Source organism: Salvelinus namaycush, chromosome 36 (genome assembly GCF_016432855.1).
Source record: "Salvelinus namaycush isolate Seneca chromosome 36, SaNama_1.0, whole genome shotgun sequence".
Classification (NCBI taxonomy): Eukaryota; Metazoa; Chordata; class Actinopteri; order Salmoniformes; family Salmonidae; genus Salvelinus; species Salvelinus namaycush.
In genome coordinates, this window is record NC_052342.1 from 26,073,569 (window position 1) to 26,097,271 (window position 23,703).

Below are 23,703 nucleotides of genomic sequence, written 5' to 3' on the forward strand. Positions count from 1 at the left end.
CCCTTCAGAAATGCTAACACTGATTATACCTACCAGACCCTTCAGACATGCTAAGGGGTGATTGGAACTGGCTGCTCTGTTCTGAATACATACCAAAACACCAACCACACACACACACACACACACACACACACACACACACACACACACACACACACACACACACACACACACACACACACACACACACACACACACACACACGCACACGCACACGCACATACACGCACACACACACACACATTCTCTATAGAGGTCAAAGTTCCCTTTGCACCCATCCTCTGAACACCTCATGTTAAAGCCCCATTACCTGGCAAGAGACTTCTCCAGACTTCCTGCCGTTGGAGCCCTGCTCTGCTAGTTCAAGTGCCATTCCCATCTGGTTATTAGACAGGGAAACACATGGATTATCAGTCACAGGAAAGGACAATATGGCATACAGCCCTTCCTTACCACAAGTACCATTTAACTACTTTGTGCGTTGTAGAATTTGTGCGTTGTAGATATAGTGGTAGTGGAGTATAGGCACACACTTATTAGTGTGTTGTGAATTCTGTAATTAATGTATTGTTTAAAAAAAATTATAATAATAATTTTAATTTGGGGCTCTGCATTTTCTCAGGCTTTTTGCCAAGTGATACAGTAGCGTCTTGCCTAAACTCAGATTAATGGATATAAAAATGAACTTTACCGAACAAAAAATACATGTCCTATGAGTGTCATCTGAAGATTATCAAAGGTTAGTGATTAATTTTATATCTATTTCTGCTTTTTGTTATTGCTCTCTTTAGCTGGAAAAATTGCGTTCTTTTTCTGTGACTTGGCTCATACCTAACGTAATCGTTTGGTGTGCTTTCGTCGTAAAACCTTTTTGAAATCGGACACTGTGGCTGGATTTACAACAAGTGTAGCTTTAAAATGGTGTAAAATACTCGTATGATTGAGGAATTTAAATTATGGGATTTCTGTTTTGAATTTGGTGCCCTGCAGTTTCACTGGCTGTTGAAGGGGGTGGAACTACTAGTTTGTTTAAAATGTAAACCAACATTTTAGAGAAATAAGCTTTTTGTGCGTATGGAACATTTCTAGGATATTTTATTTTAGCTCATGAAAACATGGGACCAACACGTTACATGTTGCGTTTATATTTTTGTTCCGTGTAGATTATGTATGTATGAACTACACTGACATATTCCGGCCAAAGCGGGACGTAAAAAAAAAAAATCTTAGTAGTCGTAGAATGTTCCGGAGCATGTTCTTAAACACTCAATTAAGACTAAATGCATTTGTTCAACAGTTCATACACACACACACACACACACACACACACACACACACACACACACACACACACACACACACACACACACACACACACACACACACACACACACACACACACACACACACACACACACACACACACACACACAAAGTATGTGGACACCTGCTCATCGAACATGTAATTCCAAAATCATGGGCATTAATATGGAGTTGGTCCCCCTTTGCTGCTATAACAGCCTCCACTCTTCTGGGAAGGCTTTCCACTAGATGTTGGAACATTGCTGCGGGGACTTGCTTCCATTCAGCAACAGGAGCATTAGTGAGGTCGGTCACTGATGCTGGGCGATTAGGCCTGGCTCGCAGTTGGCGTCCCAATTTATCCCAAAGGTGTTCGATGGGTTGAAGTCAGGGCTCTGTGCAGGCCAGTCAAGTTCTTCGACACTGATCTCAACAAACCATTTCTGTATGGACCTCGCTTTGTTGCACAGGGACATTGTCATACTGAAACAGGAAAGGGCCTTCCCCAAACTGTTGCCAAAAAGTTGGAAGCACAGAATCGTGTAGAATGTCATTGTATCCTGTAAGGTTAAGATTTCCCTTCACTGGAACTAAGGGGCCCGAACCATGAAAAACAGCACCAGATCATTATTCCTCCTCCACCAAACTTTACAGTTGGCACTATGCATTGGGGAAGGTAGCGTTCTCCTGGCATCCACCAAACCCAGATTTGTCCGTCGGACTGAGGCGCGATTCATAACTGCATAGGACACGTTTCCACTGCTCCAGAGTCCAATGGCGGCGAGCTTTACACCACTCCAGCCGACGCTTTGCATTGCGCATGGTGATCTTAGGCTTGTGTGCGGCTGCTCGGCCACGTAAACCCATTTCATGAAGCTCCCGACCAAACAGTTATTGTGCTGACGTTGCTTCCTGAGGCAGTTTGGAACTCTGTAGTGAGTGTTGGAACTGAGGACAGACGATTTTTACGCGCTTGAACACTCGGCGGTCCTGTTCTGTGAGCTTGTGTGCCCTACCACTTCGCGGCTGAGTCACTTCACAATAACAGCACTTACAGGTGACCGGGGCAGCTCTAGCAGGGCATTAATTTGACAAAACTGACTTGTGTGAAAGGTGGCATCCTACGTTGAAAGTCACTGAGACTCTTCAGTACGAGCCAGTCTACAGCCAATGCTTGTCTACGTAGGTTGCATGGCTGTGTGCTCGATTTTATACACCCGTCAGCAATGGGTGTGGCTGAAATAGCCGAATCCACTCATTTTAAGGAGTGTCCACATACTTTTGTATGTACAGTATAGTGGGGGTTACAGCCAGTAGATGTTTGTTTACCATGTAGTTCTTGTACAGGGGATGTCCAGGCTTGGGTCGGGGGGGTAGAGGGGGGCCTCTCTTTGGTGCACTCTGACCCTGCGGCTGATTGGAGGGGGCGGGGACAGCCTGTTGATTGGCTGATGTGGTAGAGGGGGCAGAGACATCCTGGGGAGGAGATGGCTGATTGGATGATATAGTAGAGGGGGCGGAGATAGTCTGGGGAGGTGGGGGTCGACCAGGAACAGTCTTTATGGGAGGGGGGCGGAGAGGGAGCATCTTAACCCCTCCCTGGGGTCTGAGACACACAGACAGAGACAGAGAGAGACAGGGACAGAGAGAGAGAGAGGGACAGAGAGAGAGAGAGACAGGGACAGAGACAGACAGAGAACGAGAGAGAGAGAGAGAGAGAGAGAGAGAGAGAGAGAGAGAGAGACAGAGACAGAGACAGAGACAGAGAGAGAGAGAGAGAGAGAGAGAGAGAGAGACAGAGAGAGACAGACAGAGAACGAGAGAGAGAGAGAGAGAGAGAGAGAGAGAGAGAGACAGGGACAGAGAGAGAGACAGGGACAGAGAGAGAGACAGGGACAGAGACAGACAGAGAACGAGAGAGAGAGAGAGAGACAGGTTAAGAGTGTGTGTGTGGTCTGGAATATACAAAGAGAGACATTCATAGTTATACTATTATATTAGTATTGTACATTTCTACTACTTTGAGACCAGCTACATGATAACAAGGAAGACTATACAGTCTATCAGGAGTCACTAACCAAGAGGACTATACAGTCTATCAGGAGTCACTAACCAAGAGGACTATACAGTCTATCAGGAGTCACTAACCAAGAGGACTATACAGTCTATCAGGAGTCACTAACCAAGAGGAGGACTATACAGTCTATCAGGAGTCACTAACCAAGAGGAGGACTATACAGTCTATCAGGAGTCACTAACCAAGAGGACTATACAGTCTATCAGGAGTCACTAACCAAGAGGAGGACTATACAGTCTATCAGGAGTCACTAACCAAGAGGACTATACAGTCTATCAGGAGTTACTAACCAAGAGGACTATACAGTCTATCAGGAGTCACTAACCAAGAGGACTATACAGTCTATCAGGAGTCACTAACCAAGAGGAGACTTATACAGTCTATCAGGAGTCACTAACCAAGAGGAGGACTATACAGTCTATCAGGAGTCACTAACCAAGAGGACTATACAGTCTATCAGGAGTCACTAACCAAGAGGACTATACAGTCTATCAGGAGTCACTAACCAAGAGGACTATACAGTCTATCAGGAGTCACTAACCAAGAGGACTATACAGTCTATCAGGAGTCACTAACCAAGAGGAGGACTATACAGTCTATCAGGAGTCACTAACCAAGAGGAGGACTATACAGTCTATCAGGAGTCACTAACCAAGAGGACTATACAGTCTATCAGGAGTCACTAACCAAGAGGAGGACTATACAGTCTATCAGGAGTCACTAACCAAGAGGACTATACAGTCTATCAGGAGTCACTAACCAAGAGGAGGACTATACAGTCTATCAGGAGTCACTAACCAAGAGGACTATACAGTCTATCAGGAGTCACTAACCAAGAGGACTATACAGTCTATCAGGAGTCACTAACCAAGAGGACTATACAGTCTATCAGGAGTCACTAACCAAGAGGACTATACAGTCTATCAGGAGTCACTAACCAAGAGGACTATACAGTCTATCAGGAGTCACTAACCAAGAGGACTATACAGTCTATCAGGAGTCACTAACCAAGAGGACTATACAGTCTATCAGGAGTCACTAACCAAGAGGACTATACAGTCTATCAGGAGTCACTAACCAAGAGGACTATACAGTCTATCAGGAGTCCAGGACACAGATACACTTACCGAGGAGGAAGAGGAGGTTCAGACTCTGTGGAGACCGGTTGGGTTTTCCTTTGGACTGGGGCTGGGGGTAACGCTGGGGGAGTAGACCCCACTGGAGTTGGTGTTAAGACTGGGGGAGTAGATCCTACTGGGGCTGGGGTTAAGACTGGGGGAGTAGACCCTACTGGGGCTGGGGTTAAGACTGGGGGAGTAGACCCTACTGGAGCTGGGGGAGTAGATCCTACTGGGGCTGGGGTTAAGACTGGGGGAGTAGACCCTACTGGGCCTGGGGTTAAGACTGGGGGAGTAGACCCTACTGGGGCTGGGGTTAAGACTGGGGGAGTAGACCCTACTGGGGCTGGGGTTAAGACTGGGGGAGTAGACCCTACTGGGGCTGGGGTTAAGACTGGGGGAGGAGACCCTACTGGGGCTGGGGTTAAGACAGGGGGAGTAGACCGCACTGGGGCTGGGGGTAAGGCTGGGGGAGTAGACCGCACTGGGGCTGGGGTTAAGACTGGGGGAGTAGACCCCACTGGAGCTGGGGTTAAGACTGGGAGAGTAGACCCCACTGGAGCTGGGTTTGGGGTTGGAGATGGGGCTAAGGTTGGGGGAGTAGCCTGGACTGGAGCTGGAGTTAAGGTCTGGATGGAGGGTTTGGATGCCAGAGAAGGTCTCCTGTTCTCTGGTAGGGCTGTCCCAGACACAGGAAAGGGAGAGGAGAGGAGGGGAGGGGAGAGGAGAGAGGAGAGGATGGGGGGAGGGGAGGGGAGAGAGGAGGGGAGAGGAGGGGAGAGGAGAGAAGAGGAGAGGGTTCAAAAATTATTTTAGTACATGCAATTACAGTCACAGTTAATAATCATGTAAAGTTATGTGCATAATCACAGGAGGCTGTTGAGGGGAGGACGGCTCATAAAAGAACGGAGCAAATAGAATGGTATCAAATACACAGAAATGATATCCAGTGTCTTCCTGAAAATATTCACAACCCTCGACTTATTCCACATTTTGTTGTTTTACAGCCTGAATTCAATTTTTTTAAATTTAACCTTTATTTAACCAGGCAAGTCAGTTAAGAACAAATTTCTTATTTACAATGACGGCCTACCAAAAGGTTAAAGACCACCTGCAGGGACCGGGGTTGGGATAAAAAATAAATAACATATAAATATAGGACAAAACACACATCAGAACAAGAGAGACAACACAACACTACATAAAGAGAGACCTAAGACAACAACATAGCAAGGCAGCAACACATGACAACACAGCATGGTAGCAAAACAACATGGTAGCAACACAAAAACATGGTACAAACATTATTGGGCGCAGACATCAACACAAAGGGCAAGAAGGTAGAGACAAAATGGATCAAATATTTTTTTTCTCACCCATCTACACACAATATCCCATAATGACAAAGTGAAAACATGTTTAAAATAAATTTTTGCAAATTTATTGAAAATGAAATACTTATTTAAATTTGATATTTAAGTATTCACACCCCTGAGTCAATACATGTCAGAATAACTTTGGGCAGCGATTACAGCTGTGAGTCTTTCTGGTTAAGTCTGTAAGAACTTTGCACACCTGGATTGTACAATATTTGCCCATTATTCTTTTAAAGATTCTTCAAGCTCTGTCAAGTTGGTTGTTGATCATGGCTAGACAGCCATTTTCAAATCTTGCCATAGATTTTCAAGCCAATTTAAGTCCAAACTGTAACTATGCCACTCAGGAACAATCAATGTCATCTTGGTAATCAACTCCAGTGTATATTTAACCTTGTGTTTTAGGCTATTGTCCAGCTGAAAGGTGAATTTCAAATAAAATTGAATTTGTCACAAGCTCCGAATACAACCTTACCGTGAAAAGCCCTTAACCAACAATGCAGTTCAAGAAATAGAGTTAAGAAAATATTTTATAATAAACTAAAGTAAAAAATAAAATAAAAAGTAACACAAAATAACAATAACGAATACAGGGGGGTACAGGTTAGTGGAGGTAATTTGTAAATGTAGGTAGGGGTAAAGTGACTATGCTAATAGTCCTACCTTACCTGCAAATAAAGTGGTCAATGTAAATAGTCCAGGTGGCCATTTTATTAATTGTTCTTATGGCTTGGGGATAGAAGCTGTTAGGGAGCCTTTTGGACCTAGACTTGGAGCTCTGGTTCTCGTCTCCCAGTGTCTGTTGGAAAGCAGACTGAACCAGGTTGTCTACTAGGATTTGGCCTGCTGTATTCTGTTTATTTTTATATTTTATTTATTTTTTATGACTGAATTTAAAAATAATAATATTTGGACTTAATTTTTTTAACTTTTATCTTTGACCATCATTATATCCCACGCCCAGCAACTCCACTCCCACTTGTCTCCAGTTCCACATCCCATCCCATCCCACCCATCTCTGCTGGCCACCCTCTTCGGGTTTCAACTATGCTGTGATGTTTAACGTATAATCTATCTAATCGAACAGAATCCACAGATTGCGAGTTGAAGATAAATACTTTTACTAAGAGTATTAGTATATTAGTAATTGACTGACCTGGTCTCTCCAGATCTCCTAACAGTACTATTTCTTGGGTCATTTTAGATCAATGCTATGCATTTTCAGCCATTCCTGAACCTGGGACCAGAAACAGGCTACCTGAGGGCAATACCAAAATAAATGGTCTATTGATTCTGTATCCTCACAACAAAATCTGCAGAGTTCCAATGATTTTATGCCCCAAATATTCAACATTTTGTTGCTGGCAAGAATTCTATATAATAATTTTAGCTAAAAAGTACGAAGTCTTGAATCTTGCGTTGTTTTATATATCAACTCATACACCCTGTACCATGGAATCGGTACATCAAAAATCTCCTCCCAACTATTTTACAATCTGTATGGCACAGTTGTCAACATTCTGGTCCTCAAATGAAACTGGTGTAATTTCCTATTTATGCTATTTTTATTCCTCCACCAGTTTTGATCCTTTATATTGGGCAGACAGACCAGTTCTCTACCTCCTCCCGCTGCCACCCGCCTCGTCCATTTTGGGGGTAATGCTGTAATCAATTGGTTGTACTCTTGGATTGAGCAGACCTTCCTGTACAATTCTGATAACTCCATGAAGGACGCAACTCTACCATTACAATTTACAATATCATTTAAGAACAAAATACCCTTTTCAAACATCTTTCCCATAAATACAGGTATTTTATCAACCAGCACATTTGAGTTCAGCCATAATATTTGTTGTAATATTTGTTCTATCTTTTCAGGGGGATGAAACTGAAATTGTAACCAGCTCTGTAATGTTTGTTTGAAAAAGAGAGACACTTTGAAAAAGTATCATTTTCAATTTATCGAAAATGAGACATGGCAATCGGCTCAAAGGCAAAAATACCATTTTTAAACAATGGATGAGCTTTTCTTATTAATCTACTTGAGAACCATTTAGGGTTCAAATAAAACTTTTGAATGAGTGAAGCTTTTAGAGAGGGGTTTACTGCTTTTATATTTAATAATCTCAACCCACCCAGTTTATATTCATTATATAGATAGGCACGTTTTATTTCGTCTGGTTTAGCGCCCCAGATTAAGCAAAATAGTTTTTGCTCATAGGATTTGAAAAACGAATCACCAGGAGTAGGCAGCACCATAAGTAAGTGAGTAAACTGAGATTTGACTAAGGAGTTAATCAGGGCAATTTTTCCATAAATAGACAGGTATTTACCTCTCCATGGTTGCAGGATCTTGTCTATTTTTACAAGTTTTCTATTGAAATTCATTGTGGAGAGCTTATTTAAACTGCAGGGTAATGTAAAAATTGTATTTTTTAAAGATCCAATACGTAATATTGTACACTTATCATAACTAGGTCCAGAGAGTACAGAAAAGTTATCTAGATCTTCTAGACATTGCAGGGATCTAGCTTGCGGACTTAATATAAAACTTGAGTCGTCGACATACATGGACACCTTTGTTTTTAAGCCTTGGATTTCTAATCCTCTAATGTTGTTATTGGATCTGATTTTAATAGCGAGCATTTCGATGGCCATAACGAATAGATATGGTGACAGCGGACACCCTTGTTTAACTCCTCCTGACAATTCAAAACTCTGAGAAGTAGCCGTTATTTACTATTTTACACCTGGGGTTGCTATACATTATTTTTACCAATTTTATAAGCGAATCACCGAAATTGAAAAAATCCAGACATTTATATATAAAATAATTTATAAATAAAAAGGCCTTTTCAAAATCCGCTATAAATACCATTCCTGGCTTCTTAGATTTTTCATGATGTTCTATTATTTCTAGTAGTTGTCGTATATTATTTCCAATGTATCATCCATGTAAAAAACCTGTCTGATCAGGATGAACAATACCTGGTAAAACCCTTTTAATTCTGAGTGCTATGCATTTTGCTAGTATTTTTGCATCACAACATTGAAGTGTAAGGGGCCTCCAGTTTTTTAGATAGACTGGGTCTTTATATTTGCCATCTGAGTCTTGTTTTAATAACAGAGAAATCAGACCTTCCTGCTGAGTACCTGACAGACTACCATTTCTATAGGAGTAGTTAGAACAATCTAACAATGGAGCTTTTAGTATATCAAAAAAAGGCTTGATATACCTCTATCGGTATGCCATCATGCCCTGGGGTTTTTCGAGACTGAAAGGATTTAATACCCTCAAAAAGTTCTTCCTCTGTAATTTGGCACTGATCTTCCTTAGAACTTCCGGCGCCGAAAAGAGATGGCCGCCTCGCCTCGCGTTCCTTGGAAAATATGCAGTATTTTGTTTTTCTATGTGTTATTTCTTACATCGGTACCCCAGGTAATCTTAGGTTTCATTACATACAGTCGGGAGGAACTACTGAATATACGATTAACGTCAACTCATCATCGTTCCTACCAGGAATATGACTTTCCCGAAACGGATCCAGTGTTTTGCCTTCCACCCAATACAATGGATCTGATCCCAGCCGGCGACCCTGTGCGACGCCGAAAAAGGGGCAAACGGGGCGGTCTCGTGGTCAGGCTTCGGAGACGGGCACATCGCGCTCCACTCCCTAGCATACTACTCGCCAATGTCCAGTCTCTTGACAATAAGGTTGATGAAATCCGAGCACGGGTAGCATTCCAGAGAGACATCAGGGATTGCAACGTGCTCTGCTTCACGGAAACATGGCTAACTCAAGGGACGCTAACGGAGTCGGTGCAGCCAGCTGGTTTCTTCATGCATCGCGCCGACAGAAACAAACATCTTTCCGGTAAGAAGAGGGGCGGGGGGGTATGCCTTATGATTAACGAGAAGTGGTGTGATCATCATAACAACACACAGGAACTCAAGTCATTCTGTTCACCTGATCTAGAACTCCTCACAATCAAATGTCGACCGCATTATCTACCAAGGGAATTCTCTTCAATCATAATCACAGCCGTATATATTCCCCCCCAAGCAGACACATCGATGGCCCTGAACGAACTTTATCTGACTCTTTGTAAACTGGAAACCACACACCCTGAGGCTGCATTCATCGTAGCTGGGGATTTTAACAAGGCTAATCTAAAAACAAAACTCCCTAAATTCTATCAGCATATCGATTGTGCTACCAGGGCTGGAAAAACCCTAGATCATTGTTATACTAATTTCCGCGACGCATATAAGGCCCTCCCCCGCCCCCCTTTCGGAAAAGCTGACCACGACTCCATTTTGTTGATTCCAGCCTACAAACAGAAACTCAAACAACAAGCTCCCGCGCTCAGGTCTGTTCAACGCTGGTCCGACCAATCTGAATCCACGCTTCAAGACTGCTTCGATCACGCGGATTGGAATATGTTCCGCATCGCGTCCAACAACAATATTGACGAATATGCTGATTCGGTGAGCGAGTTCATTAGGAAGTGCATTGACGATGTCGTACCCACAGCAACGATTAAAACATTCCCAAACCAGAAACCGTGGATTGACGGTAGCATTCGCGTGAAACTGAAAGCGCGAACCACTGCTTTTAACCAGGGCAAGGTGACCGGAAGCATGACCGAATACAAACAGTGTAGCTATTCTCTCCGCAAGGCAATCAAACAGGCTAAGTCCCAGTACAGAGACAAAATCGAGTCGCAATTCAACAGCTCAGACACAAGAGGTATGTGGCAGGGTCTACAGTCAATCACGGATTACAAAAAGAAAACCAGCCCCGTCGCGGACCAGGATGTCTTGCTCCCAGACAGGCTAAACAACTTTTTTGCCCGCTTTGAGGACAATACAGTGCCACTGACACGGCCCCCTACCAAAACCTGCGGGCTCTCCTTCACTGCAGCCGAGGTGAGTAAAACATTTAAACGTGTTAACCCTCGCAAGGCTGCAGGCCCAGACGGCATTCCCAGCCGCGTCCTCAGAGCATGCGCAGACCAGCTGGCTGGTGTGTTTACGGACATATTCAATCAATCCTTATCCCAGTCTGCTGTTCCCACATGCTTCAAGAGGGCCACCATTGTTCCCGTTCCCAAGAAAGCTAAGGTAACTGAGCTAAACGACTACCGCCCCGTAGCACTCACTTCCGTCATCATGAAGTGCTTTGAGAGACTAGTCAAGGACCATATCACCTCCACCCTACCGGACACCCTAGACCCACTCCAATTTGCTTACCGACCCAATAGGTCCACAGACGACGCAATCGCAACCACACTGCACACTGCCCTAACCCATCTGGACAAGAGGAATACCCATGTGAGAATGCTGTTCATCGATTACAGCTCAGCATTTAACACCATAGTACCCTCCAAACTCGTCATCAAGCTCGAGACCCTGGGTCTCGACCCCGCCCTGTGCAACTGGGTCCTGGACTTCCTGACGGGCCGCCCCCAGGTGGTGAGGGTAGGTAACAACATCTCCACCCCGCTGATCCTCAACACTGGGGCCCCACAAGGGTGCGTTCTGAGCCCTCTCCTGTACTCCCTGTTCACCCACGACTGCGTGGCCATGCACGCCTCCAACTCGATCATCAAGTTTGCGGATGACACTACAGTGGTAGGCTTGATTACCAACAACGACGAGACGGCCTACAGGGAGGAGGTGAGGGCCCTCGGAGTGTGGTGTCAGGAAAATAACCTCACACTCAACGTCAACAAAACAAAGGAGATGATTGTGGACTTCAGGAAACAGCAGAGGGAGCACCCCCCTATCCACATCGACGGGTCAGTAGTGGAGAAGGTGGAAAGTTTTAAGTTCCTCGGTGTACACATCACGGACAAACTGAATTGGTCCACCCACACAGACAGCGTTGTGAAGAAGGCGCAGCAGCGCCTCTTCAACCTCAGGAGGCTGAAGAAATTCGGCTTGTCACCAAAAGCACTCACAAACTTCTACAGATGCACAATCGAGAGCATCCTGTCGGGCTGTATCACCGCCTGGTACGGCAACTGCTCCGCCCACAACCGTAAGGCTCTCCAGAGGGTAGTGAGGTCTGCAGAACGCATCACCGGGGGCAAACTACCTGCCCTCCAGGACACCTACACCACCCGATGTCACAGGAAGGCCATAAAGATCATCAAGGACAACAACCACCCAAGCCACTGCCTGTTCGCCCCGCTATCATCCAGAAGGCGAGGTCAGTACAGGTGCATCAAAGCAGGGACCGAGAGACTGAAAAACAGCTTCTATCTCAAGGCCATCAGACTGTTAAACAGCCACCACTAACATTTAGCGGCCGCTGCCAACATACTGACTCAACTCCAGCCACTTTAAAAATGGGAATTGATGGAAATTATGTAAAAATGTACCACTAGCCACTTTAAACAATGCCACTTAATATAATGTTTACATACCCTACATTACCCATCTCATATGTATATACTGTACTCTATATCATCTACTGCATCTTGCCATCTTTATGTAATACATGTACCACTAGCCACTTTAAACTATGCCACTTTATGTTTACATACCCTACAGTACTCATCTCATATGTATATACCGTACTCTATACCATCTACTGCATCTGCCATGCCGTTCTGTACCACCACTCATTCATATATCTTTATGTACATATTCTTTATCCCTTTACACTTGTGTGTGTGTGTAAGGTAGTAGTTGTGGAATTGTTAGGTTAGATTACTTGTTGGTTATTACTGCATTGTCGGAACTAGAAGCACAAGCATTTCGCTACACTCGCATTAACATCTGCTAACCATGTGTATGTGACTAATAAAATTTGATTTGATTTGATTTGATTTGATCTTTCTGTACATTTGTTAATTTTCCATTTTTTATATTATTTGGAAATAATTCCTTACCGTAATCTTCATTCAGTGGGAGAGGATGAGATGGAAAATAATTAGCTTCCTCTCTTAAAATAACATTCGGAGAATCATAGATGACTCTGTCTTCAGCAACGAGTTTCTGCAAATTATTTTTGTTAGTGTTCCTGTATTGGAGATTCAGGAAGAATTTTGTGCATTTTTCTCCATATTCCATCCAGTTTGCTTTATTTTTTGTAATAGATTACATTAGATGGTTCTTGAATAAGTTCAAGTTCTTTTTGTTTTTCCTCTAACTTATTTTGTATCTCTGTAATATTGTTTTTATTGCTATCTACCTGTACTATTAGTTAATGGATTTCCCTTGTTAGTCTTGTCTCTTTAGCCAGAAACTGCTTTTTTATTATTGATGAATATTGAATTGAATGACCCCTGAAGGTACATTTAAAGGTATGCCAGACAATACGGGGATTTGCTAAAACTATATTGGAAAAATTCAGTTATAAATTCTTTTGTCTTATTTTTAACTAAGTTGTCCTCCAGTAAACTTTGATAAAATTTCCAATATCCCCGTCCACGTAAAAAACCTATAAGAGTTATGTGAAGACCAATTAGATGATGATCCGATCGCATTCTGTCTCCTATTAAAACTTTTTAAATCTTTGATGCAAGAGAGAGAGAGACAAGAAAGTAGTCAAGACGACTAGCTTGATTAAGTCTCCTCCATGTATATCTCACTAGGTATTCCGTTTCTTTTTATCCCCAAAAAACTCCCTAGTCCTTGCCGATGACAAGCATACCCATAACATGACGCAGCCACCACCATGCTAGAACATATGAAGAGTGTTACTCAGTGATGACAGCACTTAGTCTATTAATGGGGTAAATCTAACTCAGTGCTCTGTTGGGTTTGCCCCAAACATAACGCTTTGTATTCAGGACATAAAGTACCATTCATTGCCACATTTTTTTGAAGTTTTACTTTAGTGGCTTGTTGCAAACAGGATGCATGTTTTGGAATATTTTTTATTCTGTACAGGCTTCCTTCTTTTCACTCCATCAATTGGGTTAGTATTGTGAAGTAACTACAATGTTGTTGATCCGTCCTCAGTTGTTTTCTCCTATCACAGCCATTAAACCTTGTAACTGATTTAAAGTCACCTTTGGCCTCATGATGAAATCCCAGAGTGGTTTCCTTCCTCTCCGGCAACTGAGTTAGGAAGGACACCTGTATCTTTGTAGTGACTGGGTGTATTGATACACCATCCAAAGTGTAAGTAGTACCATGCTCAAAGGGATATTCAATGTCTGCTATCTACCAATAGGTGCCCTTCTCTGCGAGGCATTAGAAAACCTCCCTGGTCTTTGTGGTTGAATCTGTGTTTGAAATTCACTGCTCGACTGAGGGACCTTACAGATAATTTAATGTGTGGGGTACAGAGATGAGGCAGTCATTAAAAAATCATGTTAAACGCTATTATTGTACACAGAATGAGTCCATGCAACTTATTATGTGACTTGTTAAGACATTTTTTATTCCTGAACTTATTTAACTCTCTCTCTAGGCCGTCATTGTAAATAATAATTTGTTCTTATTAACTGACTTGCCTCGTTAAACAAAGGTTAAATTTAAAAAAAATATATATAAAAATATAAGCTTGCCATAACAAAAGGGTTGAATACTTATTGACTCAAAAACATTTCAGCTTTTCATTTTTTATTAATTTGTAAATATTTTCTAAAAAGTTCCACTTTGACATGTGGGGTAGTGTGTGTGTGTGTGTGTGTGTGTGTGTGTGTGTGTGTGTGTGTGTGTGTGTGTGTGTGTGTGTGTGTGTGTGTGTGTGTGTGTGTGTGTGTGTGTGTGTAGGCCAGTGACAACATCTCAATGTAATCTATTTTAAATTCAGGCTGTAACAGAACAACATGTGGAGGAAGTAAACAGGTACTTCTCTGAATGCTCTGTATACCATTTTCTCTCATTCCACTCCAGTCATTACCCCGAGCCGATCCTCCCAAATTAGGGTACCACCAACCTCCTGTGGCATAACTGAGGTTTTCAAACTGAAACTGACACACACCCACACCAGGGGCTGTTCACACACAATCATGACATTTTTTTGTTGGGTTTCACATGGTGGGTTGAGTAACAAATTATGACTCTCGCACGTTCTCTGACACACACATCCTATAAAAAAAATAAACACTATGTTTGAATGAAAACAACTCAGTTAGCAGGCTATCACACTTCTCAGTTAGCATGCTATCACACTGCTCAGTTAGCATGCTATCACACTGCTCAGTTAGCATGCTATCACACTGCTCAGTTAGCATGCTATCACACTGCTCAGTTAGCAGGCTATCACACTGCTCAGTTAGCAGGCTATCACACTGCTCAGTTAGCAGGCTATCACACTTCTCAGCTAGCAGGCTATCACACTGCTCAGTTAGCATGCTATCACACTGCTCAGTTAGCATGCTATCACACTGCTCAGTTAGCATGCTATCACACTTCTCAGTTAGCATGCTATCACACTTCTCAGTAGGCAGGCTATCACACTTCTCAGTAGGCATGCTATCACACTTCTCAGTTAGCATGCTATCACACTTCTCAGTTAGCATGCTATCACACTGCTCAGTTAGCATGCTATCACACTGCTCAGTTAGCATGCTATCACACTTCTCAGTAGGCAGGCTATCACACTTCTCAGTTAGCAGGCTATCACACTTCTCAGTTAGCAGGCTATCACACTTCTCAGTTAGCATGCTATCACACTTCTCAGTAGGCAGGCTATCACACTTCTCAGTAGGCAGGCTATCACACTTCTCAGTTAGCAGGCTATCACACTTCTCAAAACACATCATAGGTAGCTTAGTGCTGCTTTACACACACTTACCACTCGCTCGACCGGATGACGTCATGGCAGTGGGCTTCTGAGCAACACTTGGTCTAGTGTTGGTGCTGTGGAGGTCTCCAGAGGGTCTAGTCCTGGGTGCTACTGGAGGTCTGGGAGGAGGACAGGGATTTGGGGGGGTTCCCTCTGTCTGCCCCGCCTGGCGGTCTGGTCTTTGGGGTTCAGAGGGGGGCTTTCTAGGGAGCATGGGTCGGGGTGCAGGGATTGGGACAATAGGGTTAAGGACAGGGGTACTTGAGGTGGTCTTAATAGGCTTGGGAGAGGGGTCACTGGGTTTGGGAGAGGGGTCACTGGGTTTGGGAGAGGGGTCACTGGGTTTGGGAGAGGGGTCACTGGGTTTGGGAGAGGGGTCACTGGGTTTGGGCTGTGCGGTGGTTGTATCAACAGTCAAGTTCACGGCGATCGCCACCGAGCCTCCTCCTTGCCAGACTCCTTTGCAGGATGTCTTGGTGGCGAGGGAGGGTTTAGGGGCGATGGGAGGGGCCGGTTTGGACGGGGCCTGGAGTCGGTGACGGGGTTCAGGTCTCCCCCGCCCTAGCAACGCGCCGTTGTCTCCATGGCTACCGTGGTCCTCTGCCTGTTGCTGCTGCTCGAAGGCTTGTATCCTGGCTCTCAGAGTACTCATATCTTCCTCCTCTTCTTCTTCTTCTCCCGATTCGCTCTCTCTGTTGTCGTTGCTATGGTGATCAGGGAAGCCCCAATCGTCAGAGCTGAAGGCGTCCAGGAGCTCCTGAAGGTACTTCCCCTCCTGATAACTCACTTCCTGGTTCTCTGTGACCTCACTTTCTGTCTGTCCCAGCCTCACCAGGGTCTGAACCTTGACCTCTCGCTTGATTGGTCGAAGGCTATTCTTCGTGCGAGGGTGTGGCCTGGGCCGGGTATGAAGCGGAGGAGGGGAGGAGGGAGTTGTCAAGGCAACAGTGGAATGAGGGGGTGGGACCGAGGAGGACTGCACCCATTGGTCGGTCTGGCTGCCAGAGGCAAAGGTCAGAGGTGAGAAAGAATCAGAGGTCAAGAGATCACTATGAAACGCTGCTGGTCTGGTGTTCTCGGTGTGTCTGCTGGTCGGAGTGTGTGTGTGTAGTGCCGGACTGTCTTCTAGGAAGAGGAGAGGGTCGACAGTAGCAGTAGCAGCTCCCGTCGTGTCATCAACGTGCGACGGCGTGTCATCAGGTTTGGATATAAAGGGAAAAGAAGGTCTGGGAGGCTTTGGAGCTCTGGTGGCTACAAACAAACACCAATTCACACATTAAAGCAACACGCACCAGTACAAGGAGGATGAATTTGACCTAATGTCAGATTTTGGACCCCAAAAGAGCCTCTCAACATTGAACTAATCCAGAACTACACAGACCAAAACAGCCTCTCAACATTGAACTAATCCAGAACTACACAGACCAAAACAGCCTCTCAACATTGAACTAATCCACAGACCAAAACAGCCTCTCAACATTGAACTAATCCACAGACCAAAACAGCCTCTCAACATTGAACTAATCCACAGACCAAAACAGCCTCTCAACATTGAACTAATCCACAGACCAAAACAGCCTCTCAACATTGAACTAATCCACAGACCAAAACAGCCTCTCAACATTGAACTAATCCACAGACCAAAACAGCCTCTCAACATTGAACTAATCCACAGACCAAAACAGCCTCTCAACATTGAACTAATCCACAGACCAAAACAGCCTCTCAACATTGAACTAATCGTGAACTCCACAGACCAAAATAGAATTCTCAGAACTGATTAATAGACTATGGTGCTTGTCAACCTCCCCGCCCACTCCTCCCCCTCTCTTACCCACAGAGCCTCTCTGGACTGGGGCGTGACTGTGGGTTGGAACTGAGGATTCTGGTCCGGTGTCCGTCTGCGTGGCGATGGTAGTCGTGGAGACGGAAGACGAGGAGAGAGGCAACACTTGATCCTGTTCCTGGCTCTTCTCTCTAATCACCTCATCGTAGGAGGGGGGAGGCTGGCGGAGGGAAGAGCGAGAGAGGAAAACAAAACTATTCATGACTCACATCCGAAAAAACACAGATTACTGCAAGTCATCCGATTCGACCCCAACGTGTGTCAGGGATAAACACAGGGAACGTATTTACAGGAGGAGTTGAAAACCACGACAGGTTTTGACTAGGGTTGGGCGATGTCAACCTTTGTCTGTCGTGATTATCATAAAACACCGTGATATACGATGGTTTTGCTCCCTATTGGCCAACCCCCCCCCACAAAAAGTTAAATTCAAATAAAAAATAAAAGATACTTTTGTCCCACATCATGTGATTATAATAGTCCCAGTCGGTAGTCACGTAATAATAATATGAAATTCCCCTCGACCACAAATTGACGGAAAACCAACATTCAGGGTTAGTTACCTGTACAGTAGGAGGTATACTACTGCCCCAGATCTGAGCGGCGGGAGGAGGAGGAGGAGGGAATCCCCCAGAAGCCCCGGGGAACCAGGTATTAGACACCAGTGGCTCTGCTGAAAGGATGGTGATCTCTGGACGCCTGGCGTAGAGACACAACACATAGAGAGGACATGAGCATAGAGCTAGGACAACATAGAGAGGATATAATCATAGAGCTAGGACAACATAGAGAGGATATCATCATAGAGCTAGGACAACATAGAGAGGATATCATCATAGAGCTAGGATAACAGAGAGGATATCATCATAGAGCTAGGACAACATAGAGAGGATATCATCATAGAGCTAGGACAACAGAGAGGATATCATCATAGAGCTAGGACAACAGAGAGGATATCATCATAGAGCTAGGACAACATAGTGAGGATATCATCATAGAGCTAGGACAACAGAGAGGATATCATCATAGAGCTAGGACAACATAGAGAGGATATCATCATAGAGCTAGGACAACATAGAGAGGATATCATCATAGAGCTAGGACAACATAGAGAGGATATCATCATAGAGCTAGGACAACATAGAGAGGATATCATCATAGAGCTAGGACAACATAGAGAGGATATCATCATAGAGCTAGGACAACATAGAGAGGGTATCAACCTGATAGAGAAATATTAAATATAGATATATACATGTAACCGCCAAAATAAAGGAAACACTTGCATAGTGTCTTAACGGGTAGGAAGCAGGGGTTGGCACCCAGATTATTATATTCCTAAACAGAACCTTTATTGTTTGGTTCCATTCCACTGATCCAACTAGCAAAATAAAGTTCTGTACCGGTTCTGAACCCCAAAAAATACCGGTTCATTTATAGTTCCTTTCTGTCCCTTTTGAAATCTCTGAAATCTGTTTTTTTTTTCTGTATAGGAAAGTCATTAAGCATCACAATGACAGACAAACACACTCACTGTGCAGCCAGTCACTAGGGACAGACCAGTGTTGGACAGCCAGTCACTAGGGACAGACCAGTGTAGGACAGCCAGTCACTAGGGACAGACCAGTGTTGGACAGCCAGTCACTAGGGACAGACCAGTGTTGGACAGCCAGTCACTAGGGACAGACCAGTGTAGGACAGCCAGTCACTAGGGACAGACCAGTGTTGGACAGCCAGTCACTATGGACAGACCAGTGGTGGACAGCCAGTCACTAGGGACAGACCAGTGTTGGACAGCCAGTCACTATGGACAGACCAGTGGTGGACAGCCAGTGGGGGAGGGGCTACAGTAGACTAGTCTTCAGACGGGGGAGGGGCTACAGTAGACTAGGCTTCAGAGGGGGAGGGGCTACAGTAGACTAGGCTTCAGAGGGGGAGGGGCTACACTCGACTCGGCTTCAGAGGGGGAGGGGCTACAGTAGACTAGGCTACAGAGGGGGAGGGGCTACAGTAGACTAGGCTTCAGAGGGGGAGGGTCTACAGTAGACTAGGCTTCAGAGGGGGAGGGGCTACAGTAGACTAGGCTACAGAGGGGGAGGGGCTACAGTAGACTCGGCTTCAGAGGGGGAGGGGCTACACTCGACTCGGCTTCAGAGGGGGAGGGGCTACACTCGACTCGGCTTCAGAGGGGGAGGGGCTACAGTAGACTAGGCTTCAGAGGGGGAGGGGCTACAGTAGACTAGGCTACAGAGGGGGAGGGGCTACAGTAGACTAGGCTTCAGAGGGGGAGGGGCTACAGTAGACTAGGCTACAGAGGGGGAGGGGCTACAGTAGACTAGGCTACAGAGGGGGAGGGGCTACAGTAGACTAGGCTTCAGAGGGGAAGAGGCTACAGTAGACTAGGCTTCAGAGGGGGAGGGGCTACAGTAGACTAGGCTACAGAGGGGGAGGGGCTACAGTAGACTAGGCTTCAGAGGGGGAGGGGCTACAGTAGACTAGGCTTCAGAGGGGAAGGGGCTACAGTAGACTAGGCTACAGAGGGGGAGGGTCTACAGTAGACTCTGCTTCAGAGGGGGAGGGGCTACAGTAGACTCGGCTTCAGAGGGGGAGGGGCTACAGTAGACTAGGCTTCAGAGGGGGGAGGGGCTACAGTAGACTAGGCTTCAGAGGGGGAGGGGCTACAGTAGACTAGGCTTCAAGGCCATGACAACTCTCAATGTAATCTATTTTAAATTCAGGCTGTAACAGAACAACATGTGGAGGAAGTAAACAGGTACTTCTCTGAATGCTCTGTATACCATTTTCTCTCATTCCACTCCAGTCATTACCCCAGCCGATCCTCCCAAATTAGGGTACCACCAACCTCCTGTGGCATAACTGAGGTTTTCAAACTGAAACTGACACACACCCCACCAGGGGCTGTTCACACACAATCATGACATTTTTTGTTGGGTTTCACATGGTGGGTTGAGTAACAAATTATGACTCTCGCACGTTCTCTGACACACACATCCTATAAAAAAAATAAACACTATGTTTGAATGAAAACAACTCAGTTAGCAGGCTATCACACTTCTCAGTTAGCATGCTATCACACTGCTCAGTTATGTACATGCTATCACACTGCTCAGTTAGCATGCTATCACACTGCTCATAGCATGCATCACCTGCTCAGTTAGCAGGCTATCACACTGCTCAGTTAGCAGGCTATCACACTGCTCAGTTAGCAGCTATCACACTTCTCAGCTAGCAGGCTATCACACTGCTCAGTTAGCATGCTATCACACTGCTCAGTTAGCATGCTATCACACTGCTCAGTTAGCATGCTATCACACTTCTCAGTTAGCATGCTATCACACTTCTCAGTAGGCAGGCTATCACACTTCTCAGTAGGCATGCTATCACACTTCTCAGTTAGCATGCTATCACACTTCTCAGTTAGCATGCTATCACACTGCTCAGTTAGCATGCTATCACACTGCTCAGTTAGCATGCTATCACACTTCTCAGTAGGCAGGCTATCACACTTCTCAGTTAGCAGCTATCACACTTCTCAGTTAGCAGGCTATCACACTTCTCAGTTAGCATGCTATCACACTTCTCAGTAGGCAGGCTATCACACTTCTCAGTAGGCAGGCTATCACACTTCTCAGTTAGCAGGCTATCACACTTCTCAAAACACATCATAGGTAGCTTAGTGCTGCTTTACACACACTTACCACTCGCTCGACCGGATGACGTCATGGCAGTGGGCTTCTGAGCAACACTTGGTCTAGTGTTGGTGCTGTGGAGGTCTCCAGAGGGTCTAGTCCTGGGTGCTACTGGAGGTCTGGGAGGAGGACAGGGATTTGGGGGGGTTCCCTCTGTCTGCCCCGCCTGGCGGTCTGGTCTTTGGGGTTCAGAGGGGGGCTTTCTAGGGAGCATGGGTCGGGGTGCAGGGATTGGGACAATAGGGTTAAGGACAGGGGTACTTGAGGTGGTCTTAATAGGCTTGGGAGAGGGGTCACTGGGTTTGGGAGAGGGGTCACTGGGTTTGGGAGAGGGGTCACTGGGTTTGGGAGAGGGGTCACTGGGTTTGGGAGAGGGGTCACTGGGTTTGGGCTGTGCGGTGGTTGTATCAACAGTCAAGTTCACGGCGATCGCCACCGAGCCTCCTCCTTGCCAGACTCCTTTGCAGGATGTCTTGGTGGCGAGGGAGGGTTTAGGGGCGATGGAGGGGCCGGTTTGGACGGGGCCTGGAGTCGGTGACGGGTTCAGGTCTCCCCCGCCCTAGCAACGCGCCGTTGTCTCCATGGCTACCGTGGTCCTCTGCCTGTTGCTGCTGCTCGAAGGCTTGTATCCTGGCTCTCAGAGTACTCATATCTTCCTCTCTTCTTCTTCTTCTCCCGATTCGCTCTCTCTGTTGTCGTTGCTATGGTGATCAGGGAAGCCCCAATCGTCAGAGCTGAAGGCGTCCAGGAGCTCCTGAAGGTACTTCCCCTCCTGATAACTCACTTCCTGGTTCTCTGTGACCTCACTTTCTGTCTGTCCCAGCCTCACCAGGGTCTGAACCTTGACCTCTCGCTTGATTGGTCGAAGGCTATTCTTCGTGCGAGGGTGTGGCCTGGGCCGGGTATGAAGCGGAGGAGGGGAGGAGGGAGTTGTCAAGGCAACAGTGGAATGAGGGGTGGGACCGAGGAGGACTGCACCCATTGGTCGGTCTGGCTGCCAGAGGCAAAGGTCAGAGGTGAGAAAGAATCAGAGGTCAAGAGATCACTATGAAACGCTGCTGGTCTGGTGTTCTCGGTGTGTCTGCTGGTCGGTGTGTGTGTGTGTAGTGCCGGACTGTCTTCTAGGAAGAGGAGAGGGTCGACAGTAGCAGTAGCAGCTCCCGTCGTGTCATCAACGTGCGACGGCGTGTCATCAGGTTTGGATATAAAGGGAAAAGAAGGTCTGGGAGGCTTTGGAGCTCTGGTGGCTACAAACAAACACCAATTCACACATTAAAGCAACACGCACCAGTACAAGAGGATGAATTTGACCTAATGTCAGATTTTGGACCCCAAAAGAGCCTCTCAACATTGAACTAATCCAGAACTACACAGACCAAAACAGCCTCTCAACATTGAACTAATCCAGAACTACACAGACCAAAACAGCCTCTCAACATTGAACTAATCCACAGACCAAAACAGCCTCTCAACATTGAACTAATCCACAGACCAAAACACCTCTCAACATTGAACTAATCCACAGACCAAAACAGCCTCTCAACATTGAACTAATCCACAGACCAAACAGCCTCTCAACATGGAACTAATCCACAGACCAAAACAGCCTCTCACCATTGAACTAATCCACAGACCAAAACAGCCTCTCAACATTGACTAATCCACAGACCAAAACAGCCTCTCAACATTGAACTATCCAACCAAAACGCCTCTCAACATTGAACTAATCGTGAACTCCACAGACCAAAATAGAATTCTCAGAACTGATTAATAGACTATGGTGCTTGTCAACCTCCCCGCCCACTCCTCCCCCTCTCTTACCCACAGAGCCTCTCTGGACTGGGGCGTGACTGTGGGTTGGAACTGAGGATTCTGGTCCGGTGTCCCGTCTGCGTGGCGATGGTAGTCGTGGAGACGGAAGACGAGAGAGAGGCAACACTTGATCCTGTTCCTGGCTCTTCTCTCTAATCACCTCATCGTAGGAGGGGGGAGGCTGGCGGAGGGAAGAGCGAGAGAGGAAAACAAAACTATTCATGACCACCTGTGTGTGTGTGTGTGTGTGTGTGTGTGTGTGTGTGTGTGTGTGTGTGTGTGTGTGTGTGTGTGTGTGTGTGTGTGTGTGTGTGTGTGTGTGTGTGTGTGTGTGTGTGTGTGTGTGCGCGCGTGTGTGTGTGTGTGTGTGTGCGCGTGTGTGTGTGTTTTAAAGTGTGTGTACAGAGAAAACATCCCACTGAGCTGTTGACTACTAATTCATTAGGAAATTGTCCTCTGGCATTAAACAATAATTTAACTTTTCAACGCTGCCAAATAGTAACCTGTGTGTATGTATTCGGGGTGTGAACATTAAGAAGATATACAGAATGAAATCACAGTTATCACAAAACATATTATAGCCTGACCAGACGATAGGCTATGAAGGCCTGGGAAAGTTGTGTCATGTAAATAAAACCAGAGAAGAAGAGGGGAACTTTAGGCTACTTTGCAAGACAAGACTTTGCGAGATATAGATTACCAAGAAATAT

General features: G+C 45.6%; 1 protein-coding gene across 1 annotated transcript in view; it reads right to left on the bottom strand.

Annotated features, from left to right (window-relative positions):
- LOC120030521 (SH3 domain-containing protein 19-like) overlaps positions 1-21,831 on the bottom strand; it is a 32,670-nt gene extending 10,839 nt beyond the window's left edge. The window contains exons 1-9 of the mRNA XM_038975928.1: positions 21,771-21,831; positions 21,443-21,706; positions 21,294-21,384; positions 18,035-18,170; positions 17,460-17,631; positions 15,635-16,876; positions 4,507-5,176; positions 2,632-2,908; positions 311-379 (exon numbers count right to left, since the gene is read on the bottom strand). Coding sequence (XP_038831856.1) covers positions 311-379; positions 2,632-2,908; positions 4,507-5,176; positions 15,635-16,876; positions 17,460-17,631; positions 18,035-18,170; positions 21,294-21,384; positions 21,443-21,706; positions 21,771-21,831 — 2,982 coding nt within the window. The remainder of the gene's footprint in view (positions 1-310; positions 380-2,631; positions 2,909-4,506; positions 5,177-15,634; positions 16,877-17,459; positions 17,632-18,034; positions 18,171-21,293; positions 21,385-21,442; positions 21,707-21,770) is intronic.
- Between the last annotated feature and the right edge of the window lie 1,872 nt (positions 21,832-23,703).